This window comes from Saccostrea cucullata, unplaced genomic scaffold (genome assembly GCF_032062105.1).
Source record: "Saccostrea cucullata isolate Sc308-1 unplaced genomic scaffold, CSIRO_AGI_Scuc_v1 ctg1314, whole genome shotgun sequence".
NCBI lineage: Eukaryota > Metazoa > Mollusca > Bivalvia > Ostreida > Ostreidae > Saccostrea > Saccostrea cuccullata.
The window spans coordinates 1-13,397 of record NW_026926557.1 but is presented as its reverse complement, the minus strand read 5'-3'; the positions used below and the strand labels follow the sequence as shown (position 1 = coordinate 13,397).

Below are 13,397 nucleotides of genomic sequence, written 5' to 3'. Positions count from 1 at the left end.
AGGACCACAACAATTTATTTCAGCTTCAGAATCTTAATATAGAATCAGAGGGAGAGTATGAATTAAGTATTTTAAAATTTGTGGCCAATACCAGTGTACATATTACCGGTAATTGCAACAAAATATACAAACAAGTGCTTGTGATTTTATAAAATATATTTTGTTGAAAATTCACCAAATTAAAGGAAAGGAAAGTTTCGACATATTTTTATTTACGAAGCAGTTGCATTTAGTCTCAAAAAAGCCAAGTTTATAAATTTCAGTGAAGAACGTTTGGAAGTGTAGTAGATCCAACGACGTGATGATATAAAATAAGAAAAATTCAAATATAAGAAACATTATTTTTAGGAGCACGTTTATTTAAGGCAATCAAGGACAAATGATACATGAATAAACAAAACAAAAATGGATGCCTGGACCGGTATATATTTTTTACCTATTCTGTTCTAAATAATGAGAATTATAGATTTCTTAACTATCAGAAAAAAAAACTTTCGAAAGTGTTCAAAATTCTACGTTTCCACAACCATGCTTATATTTCTATACATATAGTTTTAAAAAAATGTCACTTAAAATCTTTTTATTGTTGACATTTGGATAAATCTTAAAATATATTCCGTTAACTATTTCATTTTCTTATAATAATTTATTTTAATAACATTTTTCTCAAAATAAACAAAGAAGTTGTAAACAAACATATTAACATTAATTACACTCATGCGCTCACCCTCTCACATTATTCAATGCATTGTTCACACTTTCGGATTCTTTCAAGCTTTCAAAATAATATAAAAACTGTCTTTTGCAAATCAACACAAATCAGTTTATGACATAACTGTTCTATAAATGCTACTTTATTATATAGCTAATAAGTAGTCTCTAATAAAATACTACCAAAAATCTAGAGAATTTTAGCGTTCAATATCTTGACGTTTTATTGAACGTTAAGTTTGTATTGCGTATGCGAGTACGCCCGAATCATTCCGAATACGAGCGTTCAATATCGAACTCCCCGTTGTAAACAAAAGTAAAGTCGTCTGATCAAATTCTCAGAGCTAAATTAAAGAAAGGAAGTGGCATTTAGGTAAGATGTAATTATTTTTTACAAAAAATTAAACTATTCATTAAAAATTTAGTGTGTATTAGACCCATTAAAAACTAAATAAGCAAATCATTGCGCTCAGTAAGGTCATCGGAATGATGCGATATTGAACGTCTTACAGGACAGGAGTTAATTTGAATACTGATGTTAAAAAATCATTAATTTGAGTTTTCCAGTTGGAATAATTATTATAAATTATGAGGAAATATTTTTACCGTATAAAAATAGGAGTAATTGAACTTATATTGGTGAATATTGGCACTCGATGGCTGTACAAATGCACTCGCAAGGACGTGCATTTGTACATCCAACTTATGTCAATATTCACCAATATAAGTTCAATAACCCTTAGGATATATAATTTTTAAATATTTTAAACATTCAATGAATATAAGAAAAAAAAGTGTATTGTAAAGTAAACAACCAATTCATAAATCTACTGAAAAAGAAAACACAATTCTCTCTGTTAACAAATTGATCGGCATCAACGAAATGACAATGATCATTTTGTTGTCATTTCATTTAAAGTATCTTGAAGAATTTTAATTATGCCTTCATCCTTTGCAATTTTTAAATAATCGGTAAGAATTTCTCTTGTAATGTTTAATTTAGTTCTATATGTTATAGACAAAAGATGCTTTACAAGGCGTCTATTGCAATGATCAATTGCAATACGAAGAACCGACCATCCTTGCTTCGTCTTCTCAGACAGATTTGCTTCGCAACCAAACAGAATATCAACGATTTTCTCCTCACTTCCATCCCCTTTCCTCTCAACCCCAATATAGTGTGCAGCCATCCATGATTGTGTTGTTGTCTTTTTATTTATTAGGTTTCGTTTCTGGAGATCATTATAAAATTTCTCAGTTACGTACCTGCAAAGTTCTACCTGTTTATGAGTGCATGATATGTGAAGTACAGTTTTCTCTTCCCCTGTCAGAGATGTAATGAGCATACCTTTTTCCTTCAGTAAACGAAGAACTTGTAAATTTCCACCCTTGCCAGCATAATGAATCGCATTCCATTTAAGATCATCGGTGTAATGCAGGAGATCTTCAAAATTTTCAATGATAAATCCCGCAACTTCAAGGTGTCCATACTCACAGGCTATGTGTAGAGTTGTTTTCTGTGTTGTTGTTTTAGCCATTATAAAGCTCTTGTTTTTTGATTTTAAAAGATCTAAAACGTTGACGTTATTTGCATACGCTGCATAATGAGCTATATTCCATCCACACTCATCATGTTTTCCATCTTGTATCATATATTCATTATTTATCATGCTTTCACAAAATTCGTCTTTGTTCCTCATAATTGCAATATCTAATATATTTAATCCGTTCTTTGTTTTTATGTTTAGATCAACATCATTTTGTCTTAGGAAATAAAACATATTTAAATCGCCGTGCCATGCAACCCAGTGGATTGGTTTAATTCCTTGACAGGTATCCAGTAACAGTTCCTTATGTTTAGTAATCAAGAACTCACTCATGTCTTTCTGTTCGTTTTTTATTGCGTAGTCAAGAACCGTCTGTCCTCGAAAACATTTAATATCGATCTTTACCTCACTGTTAGTTTGCATAATTTCTTCTAGTATTGCAATAGAACCTCCTTGGGCTGCATAATGTAATAGCGTACATCCATCTTCATCTCGTTGACATAAAATTTTATGTTTCCCTCGATCTTTGACTCTTGTTTTATTTAGATATTGAAATCCCACTAGTACTCCATTTACACATTGTCTTTTCAAAAGGATAAATAATTCTGAATCTTCAACTGTAAAATCGACGAATATTCCCTTGACCTCGTTCACTAGAAACAGATGTAATAGCAAACAAATTTAATTATTAATGATGTTGCATGAAACATCCTAAGATGATGCGAGATATCCGAAAGTTTGAGAAATAAAATATACACGAGTACTTATATAAAATATTTCAAAAATATCAATGGAAGAACGTTTTATCATATGAATGAATTTGAAAATTGAATTAACCAATATATAAATAAATCAGCAATGTTTTAAGCCGCAATCGTAAAGTAATGCCTCTGTTATAGTAAAAGAATTTTTAATTGTTTTTATCCTTTCAACTCTCACATGGGTATCACACCTCCATTAAGACACACATATAAACATACACAAAGTTAAACACATGTAAACGTTGTTTTAAGGTAGAAGAAAAGAGAAAAAAGGAGAGAGAGAGTAAGAAAGATAGAAAGAGGAGAAAAAAAGCAAAAAATATGTAGGGGCATAGTGTTTTTCCCTTTTCATTAGGGCCGGGTAATGATCATTATTCGTCTCTTGAAAAATTTACATGTACGCATGTACACATGATTTATATATCATATGCTCTGCAAGTTATTCTCAAACTCGATATATTTAATTTACATTGTTTCAAAACTTATATTTTCTTTCTCAAGATTCTTTCCACATTAATAGTTTTCAAAGTCGTTGTGCTTAGAACAAAAGGGTTTTTATAATTAGTGGAAAAACATCATTTTAGTAATCCGTGTAATCAAATTCTGCACATAATGGACATCCTTACTCTTATGTTCTTCAAATAATATTAGTATCCTTCAGAATTATACAGTCAATCTGATTGGTTTAGAGCAGGTCACGTGCAGGGAGACAACTCGTGATGTCTCCCTCACGCGCAGGGTGACAACTGTTATCTCCCTTCAGATGACAATGAAATAGCGTAAGCGAGTATGCAGGGTTACAACTGTGTTGTCGCCCTTTGAATGAAACAACAGTGGTTTAAGCGAGATAACTCCTATTTATAAGTACAATTGCTAAATATGCAGGATCGGTAAACAATAAATTCTAACGATGACGTCAAAGTTGTCTGTTGAAATATTTTGAAAGTATGGAATCGGAGCACAGAAGGAGAAAACAAGAGGTTTGATTACTTTTTTTCTACTCTATTCAATTGATAATTGTATTTTCTTCAGGATAATAAAATTGTTATGGACTGTTAAGTAGGGAGACATCACCAATTATCAGGTCTGATAATTGGTGATGTCTAATTCGTAATTTTTCATCAGATAATAGTGTCCATAGCTGTTTCCCACCCTAAAATTTGGATATACATGTATTGATGTATTGTGAAAAATTCAATAAAAAAAAATTCACATATATCTCAAATTCTTTGTAGGCGATGTCTTTGGACAAAATTATCTGAAGGAAAATTTTTAATATTTGTATGTATTTTTGATTGAAATAGTGTTACCAAGTTTGAATCGGAATAGATTAATCTTCTTATCCAACTTGATTTTAATGCTATTATAAACCCTGAATAATCTATCATTCTAAGGCCACTATCCCTGTAGTCTTGATTCTTGAATGATATTATAACCTTCTATATCATGAACTTTGCTTTCCCAATGAAAAAAAAAATAAAATTTCATCCTTGACTATTTTCTAATTTCTGATGGGGGATTAGGTACCATAAGTATTAAGTGAATTAATTTAGGAATAATCAATGTCTTTATTACAGTTTACCCACCAGTGGGCTTAATTTTCTTAATTTCCACTGATTTAATACCTTTTAAATCTCATTTCACCTTGAACTATAATTAAGATTAATCATGTCATTTAAATCTACAGAAAACTCAATCCCGAAAAGAACAAAAATTGTGATTTTCAAGTCTAACTTTCACTTGGCATGATGATATACATCCTTTGAAATTTTTATCCCACCATTCCATATCATTTTTATTTTTTTTTTTAATTTATTTTGAGCCCTGATAAGAATTCCATCCATTCAGGTTATCCATAAGAAATAAGTGATGTATCGTCTCCATATTGAGAAATCGTTATTGTAAAATTTCATCCAAGTAAAAAATCATATTGTAAAAATTATTGCAAAGAATTACTCAATCATGTTCTTAAAAATGGAGGAATTAACGTTTGTTCTGCTACAATCGTGTGTATGAAATATTTCTTGTTTGAAGGTCAATTAATTGTTTGGTTGACTACATTTAAACACACTTTTTATGATGTCTAGTTTCTTTAAGACATGTTCTTTTCATTCCAATATAAAACCTCCCTTAGTTTTCATTAAACCGGTAAATATCATGCATCATCCGAAAAATTTCTCACCTGATGAATTAGGAATATCTTTATAATGCCTGGTACCTTTTGAATTCCTTTTATCATGCAGATCTGCATGTGATAAAAGAAAATTTTATTATTGCATATTTGGCTAAAGATAAATATTTACACATTCTACAACGTTATTTAATAACTACCTCTGTCAAAAAACATCTTTGTTAGATCTACTATTTATTAAAAAAACATGTGTATGTAGAATGATATTCAAATTTAAAGTGAGTTACTTTAGGATGCCTAAATGAATATTGAATCAATGAAATGTTAAACAGTCATTCCAAAGAAATACATTTAGTTATCACTTTCATACACTGGAAGAAACCAATATTTGTATTTGTTTAAAAGTTATGAAAATAGGTTAAATTCCAAGGTCAAGGCCAAAAGTTAAACAGTTTTGGTAGTTAGAGGAAGGCCTTGCCAAAGAAATACACCTTTGAAATATTTAATCCACGGTACTTAGTGTTAAAACATTATGACCAAGGTTCCAAGTTAAAGTTTCTCAAAAGGAGGCCAAAGTAAAGGTCAAAGTGAGTAATATCAATGGAAGGCTTTATTAAAAGGAATGAGCCCATAAAAATGAAAGCCGTAATACTTACAGTTAAAAAACTATGGAAATAGATTTAAAAAAATCAATGTTTGTGAAGCTTTACGGTCAATGATTAGAAATAAACAAGATGTGTTTGTGAAATACTTAATATGCCCTCGTATGCCAACAAAGGTTAAAGTGGCAGTACGAAAGGTCTTATCAAAAACAGACTGTTAAAATTAGGATTTGGATATCTTTTTATGCTCATTAATGTATACACTTTCAGAAAATTACAGGTTTTGTATTAAGTAAATAATTCTGATTATTTCATTAAAAGTCTTAATAGTTATTTCTGGTCCATAAATATCTACTTTGCCACTTGTTTGAAGCTCACATTCCATGCTTTACACGCATGCGTGGTATTCATTTCCAACAAGAGTTTAACAGTTTTGGGCCAGGAAGGCTTGCCTGAGCAATACACCTTTGAAATATTTAATCCATGGTAATTAGTGTTCAAAAAGTCCAGGCGTTCATCATTTGAACAAACTAGAATCTACACTATTAAAAGGAAGATTCCATAAAAATATCACTAATTACAGTAGCTTTGAAATACTTGAAAAAAAGATTTTAAAAGATTTCCCTATATATCCCAATGATGTAAAACTTTGTGAAATACTTTTGTCCCCGTCTTGCCAACAAAGGTTAATGGCAGTACGGCGCAACAAAAACAGACTTTGAAATTTACTATGAGGATGAAATGCACATTAATTTCACTTTCCTGAAAATTACAGTGGTATATTACCCGGAGAAAAAATTCTGATTTTTCATTAAGATTTTTAATTATATATTCCTATGTAAAACTTTGCCACTTGTTTGAGGTTCACATTCCATGCTTTACATGCATGCGTAGTTTTTATATATAAAAAAAAAATGGTGGTACTCAAAGAATTTCGCAAGGAATACACCTGCAAAATATGAAAGCCAAAGCCCAGTGCAGTCAAAAGTTATGGGCAAAGTTAAAGTTTTTGCGGACAAACAGACAAACAACTAGACAGCTAGAGGGACGGACAGGGCAAAACTATATACTCAGGAATCTTGTATGAAGGGGGGGGGGGCAAATAAATGACTAATATCTTTACTTACCTTCACTGCGTCGATCTGTCAACATATTTCCGCTGGATTCCCTCAGTAATAGATCTGAATGGAAAAAAAAATTATTTTAGTATTCTATATTATAAAGATTATTTTCTACAATGTTAGAATTCTAAAGGTATACATGTAGTGTATGTGTTTTATTTCTTATACGATAAAACAGTCGCATGAACGTAAACCCCATTTCAATTGCAAGAAATAACATACAATTTTCTTTGTGTCTTTGTGCGTGATATGGCAATTTTGACATATTGTATCAAATATGAACGCCCTATCATATGTCATACAAAAATTATCACCTAAGTTGATTTTTTAAATAAGGTCAATCGTGATGGACAAAGTCAAGCGGTCAGAAATCATAGCATGCTTGGAAATATCCTGTCACATGTAATGTATATTGTTAAACATAAGAGCCCCATCTCTTCCCAATCAAAAATTATATGAAAAAAACTAACAATTTTGAAAAGTAATTCAAACGTCAAGATCAATATCACAAGATAAAATATAATAATGGAGTTAGATTCAAAATTTATGACAAAGGTTAAAGTCCACAAGATTTAATAAAAAAGTCCTATTTCAATTCATTCAGATTTTATGACAAAGGTTAAACTTTTAGAAAAGTAGCTTAAACTTCAAGGTAAAGGTCACGAGGTCAACAATCAAAGTGTTTTGGAAATGCATGTTTTAATATGAAAGCCCTATCTCTTTTAATCTCATTTAAAAGTTATGGCCACTTCAAAGTAATCTTTAATTTTTTAATAGGTCAAACATCAAGGTCAAAGTCACGGGCTAAAAAAATATAGCATAATTAGAAAGGTCTTTTCACAGGTAATATACATGTGTAATATGAAAGTCCTATCCCTTTTCATTGAAAAGATATGACCAAGGTTAAAGTCTTTAGCGGACGGACATGCTAAGAGACGAACGGACGAATGAGATTTAATGTCCCCTAGCTTTCGCAAAAGCGGGGTACAAAAATTTGAAAAGTATATTTTTGTGTAACAAAATTGATGCTTACATTTGCAGATTCAAAAGCATTTATTCTGATATCATTCTTCATACAATCAAATATTTAAACGAATTGTAAAGTAATTTGTTATATTTATATTAGGCCAAATTCTTTTACAATAATTATTATTCAGAAAAGACATGATAATCTTTTAAATATAAAAGCAGTCATTTGCACATAATTCTTTGCAAAGGAATATATCAAACTTAAGATATTTGATTTGAATTCAAAGGCATTTCATACATGAGAGGGTATACGTGCCTATATTTAGCATTCACCATGCATTTTAAATCTTGAATCGACTACGTTAAATACTTTTATGCTCAAACAAGTAATGCATTTAATTAAAAATTATTTGACTTTTGCATTTGAATAAGAACACTTTTTGATTTTGATTAAGCAGACAAGCATAAATTGAAATAATCAGCATGTGCCTCTGCGTGAAATTACAACATACTTGGTATAGGCTTGAATGTTTGTTTTTTTTTGGAAATTCAGATATCTTTAATAAAGTTTTTTATCACAAGAATACTTCAAACCTTTACAGTGCAATTTACAAGATAGTACATTTACTGATTACATTATACATGTACTATGTACAAGTACCAACATACAAATTATACTTTGGTCACTAACCTGTTGCTTCATTATCATCTGTAATCTGTTTACTGCAAATTGTAAATAATGCAAAGGATTCTGAAAAAAAATAAAAAAAGAACTTTTTAAATAGTGACGACAAACCAGTTAATTATATAGAAAAAATCATGTTTCTTTTTCGTTTGTTTCAATGTCTAGTATTTTGGACACTTATAATTATGATCAAATCTTAATATAGTTACATTCATGCTTTTGATTTGAGTATTCATTTTATTTTGTCACATAATTTTTCATCTCTATGAAAGTGTTTTGAGAACAAAAGTAGAAAATATAATGTTAAGCATAAGAATAATAAGAATAATAATTGTATTTCATCATTTTCATTGGAGGTTTCTGGTTGTAATTTTAAAATTGTGAGATATTCGTTGAAAAATAATGATATAATGAATTGTTCTACTTTAAATTAATTCACTTTGGAGATTTATGCATAAGGTGAACCCCTGAAAATGGGTATATGTGTCATGTTAATCATATATATATATATTATATATTTGATTCTTTCTGACTCGACCTGTTTAAACTGTTTTTATGTACATGTATTGCCTATTTTATTTTGATGTGCCATCTTTTTGCTAACTTTTTCAAAAGGTTGTCTTACAGATACTTTTTTCTATTTGTGCATAGGATTACGTAACTGCTAATCAAAGTTTGTCCCCTTCTTGTTTGTTAAATTGTTCACATTTATACCTCATTTTAATAAATATTTTCTCTCTATGAAAGTGTTTTATTTGACTTATACAAAACTACAAATTACATAAAATAAAATTATGAAGAGAATTAAAAGACATTCAAACTTTCATCATTTTCATGGGGTCGGTTGTATTTTAACTGAGATATTCGTTGATAAATAATGAAAAAATGAATTATTCCACTTTAAATTATTTCTCTTTGGTTTCTGCAATAAGATAACTAAAACACACAAATACATGAACAGGGCATAATCACAGACCCTTAAAAATTTCAAAGGTGGAATCATGTGCATAAAGACTGTTATCAGTACCCTCATTTTTATCTAACAAAATTACAAATTCTAGTATCGAAAGAAATAAATAACTTCAAACTTACTCTGTTTACGAATCCTCATACATAGGAAAAGAATTAACCAAGGTGCAATAACTAAAACACACAATACGATAATTATAGCAATAAAGACTGTAGAATCATTTTTATCTCTTGGTGACTGCTCTTTTGGACAGGTACACGTACAGTTTGCTTCTATTTTTTCTCTCCTAAAAATTCAAAAGTTTAAAAAATGAAATATGAGATTGAGGAGATAATATTGAAAAAAAAATTTTGTTTAATTTAAGATTTAAAAAAAGGCTATTGAAACAAAGACTCATTGAATATACATGTACATGATTGAAATTTATAGAAATTAAATGAAAACAGTTTTTTCTCTTAGAGCAATATAAAAGCGTTTTATTAATTCAAAGATAATTTAATATACTCTCATTGTAGATTTTGATGTCTCTATATAAAATGAAGTTAAAAAATATGCATAAGAAATATGTTAATCCCTATCAGTTATTAAATGTCATGTATGAGATTTTGAAATAATTTAAGTTTGTTTATATAAGATCAAATAATTTTGCGAATCTAGTACTCACGGCAGTTGCTCATAGTATCGCTTTTTCAAGCATCTAAGATCTGCTGTGAAACAGTTTTCAGCAAGCCTTAAACATGCTGGATCTGTAGGAGAAAAATGATGCGAAATCACCGATTTAATCTAAACGTCATTCTTCAAAGTATATATATTTTTTCTAGAATTTTAATTAAAGTACTAAGGACGTTGAAAACTTACACAGATACATTTCATTGCTGAAAAAGTCCTTTTCTGGACATCCGTAACTGAAATTGCCACACTTAACATGGTTCAGGATTCCAGTATAGGCCAGTTCCAAACAATTCCCTACAAATATGTACAGTTTTAATGTTTCTAACCAACCCTGCAATTTAGAATATAATGGTTAATATATAATTATCCTAAAAAAATTAAGTACCTTTTTGAAAAGGAATACGTCTTCCTAGAGGATAACAAAACTCTATAAGAGACGAGAAATTCTTATCAGGTACACAATGGTACCCATGTGTGTCGTTACAATTTCTCCTTACAGATGCATCAGCCCATTCTTTGGCATTCATTGGACATTTTTTTGTTGCACTGACTGGAAAATTGTAATCTAACGTGTCAACCATCTAAATGATAAGAACGTTGGGCATTAACATCAATGTATTAATTGCCTGTAAAAAAATAAATAAAAAATTATAGCAATCAAAGCGCACTTTACTGCAAAATTATATTTTGAAATGTATCTATATATAGCAGCATTTAATCATCTGCAGGCATGCTTAGGAAACTATCTTAGGACTAAGACATATCTAAAGACGGTCTTACGACATATCTTAGTCTTAAGTGAGGCCACAGAAGCTATCCTATCTTAGGAGACCTCCTAATCTTAGTCCTAACTTTAAGACGACTGCTGACATGTCTTAAGTCATATCTTAGGTGATTTTAAGAAGAGTTGATGTCAGTAAAACAGCTAAGAATATCTTTTGTGTTAATAAATCAAATATTCGTTGTAAATTAATGATTTCTTTAATGAACTCAATCAATTTATGAGCATTGTACCGTGTGAATGTATGCATTAGCCTGTACACACGAAAATTGATAGAACAGTTAATAAAAATGCACATGCACTCATTACAGGCACGTAGCAACGGGGTGGGGTGGGGGCAGGGGGCCTGACCCCTTACTTTTTTCCCCATATTTACTTTTTCGATTTGAAATGCTCATTGAAAGGCTGGTCGCCCCCCCCCCACTATATGTAATTGATATCAGGGAAATGTAGTGTTGAATTCTAAGAAATTGGTACTGAAAGAAGGTGACATTGAAAAATGTTGGCCTCTACCCCACCCCACCCCCATCCCCACGAAATAGGATTTTCGATTTGGGGTAATTTTCCTTTGGGGGGGGGGGGGGGGTGTCAACTTTTCCAGGTAAGTCAAAAAAAATTCTCTAGGCTGCCCCCCCCCCTCTACTTTCAAAAACGATGCTACGTGCCTGCATAAAATGACAGGTATGCATTTAAAGATTAAATCATTGAAAAAGATTTTGTCAAGCCCTTTCAAAAAAGATAAAAATATACAACCAATTGTTTTTTATTGGGGCAAAACGGAGGGATAAAAAATCTAAGTACATACTGGTCAGAATTTAATGCCTGTGTATTGCATCAATCTGTTGCATTTCTTGGTATTAGCCGGTGTAAATGATAAAGACAGCAGAGAAACAACACATATTTTGAAAAAAAAAATTAAAGTTTATACATGTAAGCGTGACTGCCTCTTCCTTTTTCCAGAGAGAGAGAGAGAGAGAGAGAGAGAGAGAGAGAGAGAGAGAGAGAGAGAGAGAGAGAGGTTGATCAACTACCAGAAAGGACGTTATGCCTTATTTCTTTTTTCTAAATTACTTATCCAATATTACAAATGAATATGAAAAAAATGTACTTATATATTGTTATGTAGCTCCGCTTTTCTGATTGTACACAAGTAGCTACAGTTGTATGTTATATTACATATTTTTTTTTACAGACAACTGGATAAAATGGACTAAACTGCTAAAGATATAATGTATGTAATAAAAATCGATTAAAATAATAGTTTAAATGAATTTAAAAAACATGCTTAAAAAATTAGTCTCGAATCCAATCATGTTTTTAAAAAAGAAGTAGGGACAAACCAACTAAAGAAAAACTCATATATGTTTTTAATAAGCAAGGAAAATAAAAACAGTAATCGTCTCCAAACTGCAATGAAAGTTTTTTTTTCACATTTATATATAGTTATACAAAACATGTATTCGCATATGGCTTTAACTGCAAGATTTTCTCGCACACTCTCTACATTAAGCGTAGTGAGGATGCGATCGGATAAAAAATTTATTCGATTGTTTTAAGTGAATTCTTCAAAGAACTAAAGGGAGCTCATCCCCAACACCCCCTCCCCTTACATCTACATATGATGGTAACTTGAAATACATGTAGGGACTTTTTGTAGTTCTTCGTTTACAAAAAAGAAAAATAAGAAAATGCCTAAGATGGAATATACGACATCTTAACTTAGGATATTCCTAAGATGCTTTCGTTTTACAACCCAAGACGTATCTTAAGATTTTCCTAAGATATGTCGTAAGAAATATCCCGAGACACGCCTTAAGATATATCTTAGGAATTTTCATAAGCATGCTTGCTGATTCACAACCACTCTCCCTCTCATTCAAAACATACACTGTATACACGTACATATATCTATGTTTAAATAACTACATGTAGTATGTGTATATTTTTTTCTTTATCTTAAAATACAAAGAAAATAATTAAAAGACGTTTCACTTATTACCAATAGCTATTTTATTCATCTATCAACTCGATAAATTCTAATGAAATTGGAATAAAATATACAATAAATTTTTTTTAACTTTCAAAGTCGTTAATTTAACAACACTTTAAAAAATGTGCTTACTTTGATTTTTTTATCGTCAATTTCCTACCTTGTGTTACAGTACATGTATACATTTGTTAATCATTTCCATGGGGGATTATTTCTGGCTATATTGATTCAATACGCAAAAGCATGCTTACATGTAAGTATGAACAATTTTTTATTCGAGGCAAGATATTGACAAATAAAATGTTGAATCAAAGAAATAAACATTAAATGTATTAAATGTCTTATTTAAAGCCCCAAATTTAACAAGATTTTTGGATGACTCAATGACCTTTGTAATGTTTATATCTTAAAATAGTCAATCAAATTTAAATGTTTTCCCACGTTTAGGAATTTGCCA

The 13,397-nt window shown here is 30.4% G+C and overlaps 1 protein-coding gene across 1 annotated transcript; it reads right to left on the bottom strand.

Annotated features, from left to right (window-relative positions):
• Nucleotides 1-338: 338 nt before the first annotated feature.
• On the bottom strand, nucleotides 339-10,746 carry LOC134272038 (uncharacterized). Its single transcript, XM_062754272.1, has 8 exons — nucleotides 10,555-10,746; nucleotides 10,356-10,463; nucleotides 10,162-10,243; nucleotides 9,620-9,783; nucleotides 8,534-8,593; nucleotides 6,880-6,933; nucleotides 5,202-5,264; nucleotides 339-2,911 (listed from the first exon to the last, which is right to left on the bottom strand). The coding sequence occupies exons 1-8, from the start codon at nucleotides 10,694-10,696 to the stop codon at nucleotides 1,605-1,607; spliced, it is 1,980 nt and encodes a 659-aa protein (XP_062610256.1). The 5' UTR covers nucleotides 10,697-10,746; the 3' UTR covers nucleotides 339-1,604.
• Between the last annotated feature and the right edge of the window lie 2,651 nt (nucleotides 10,747-13,397).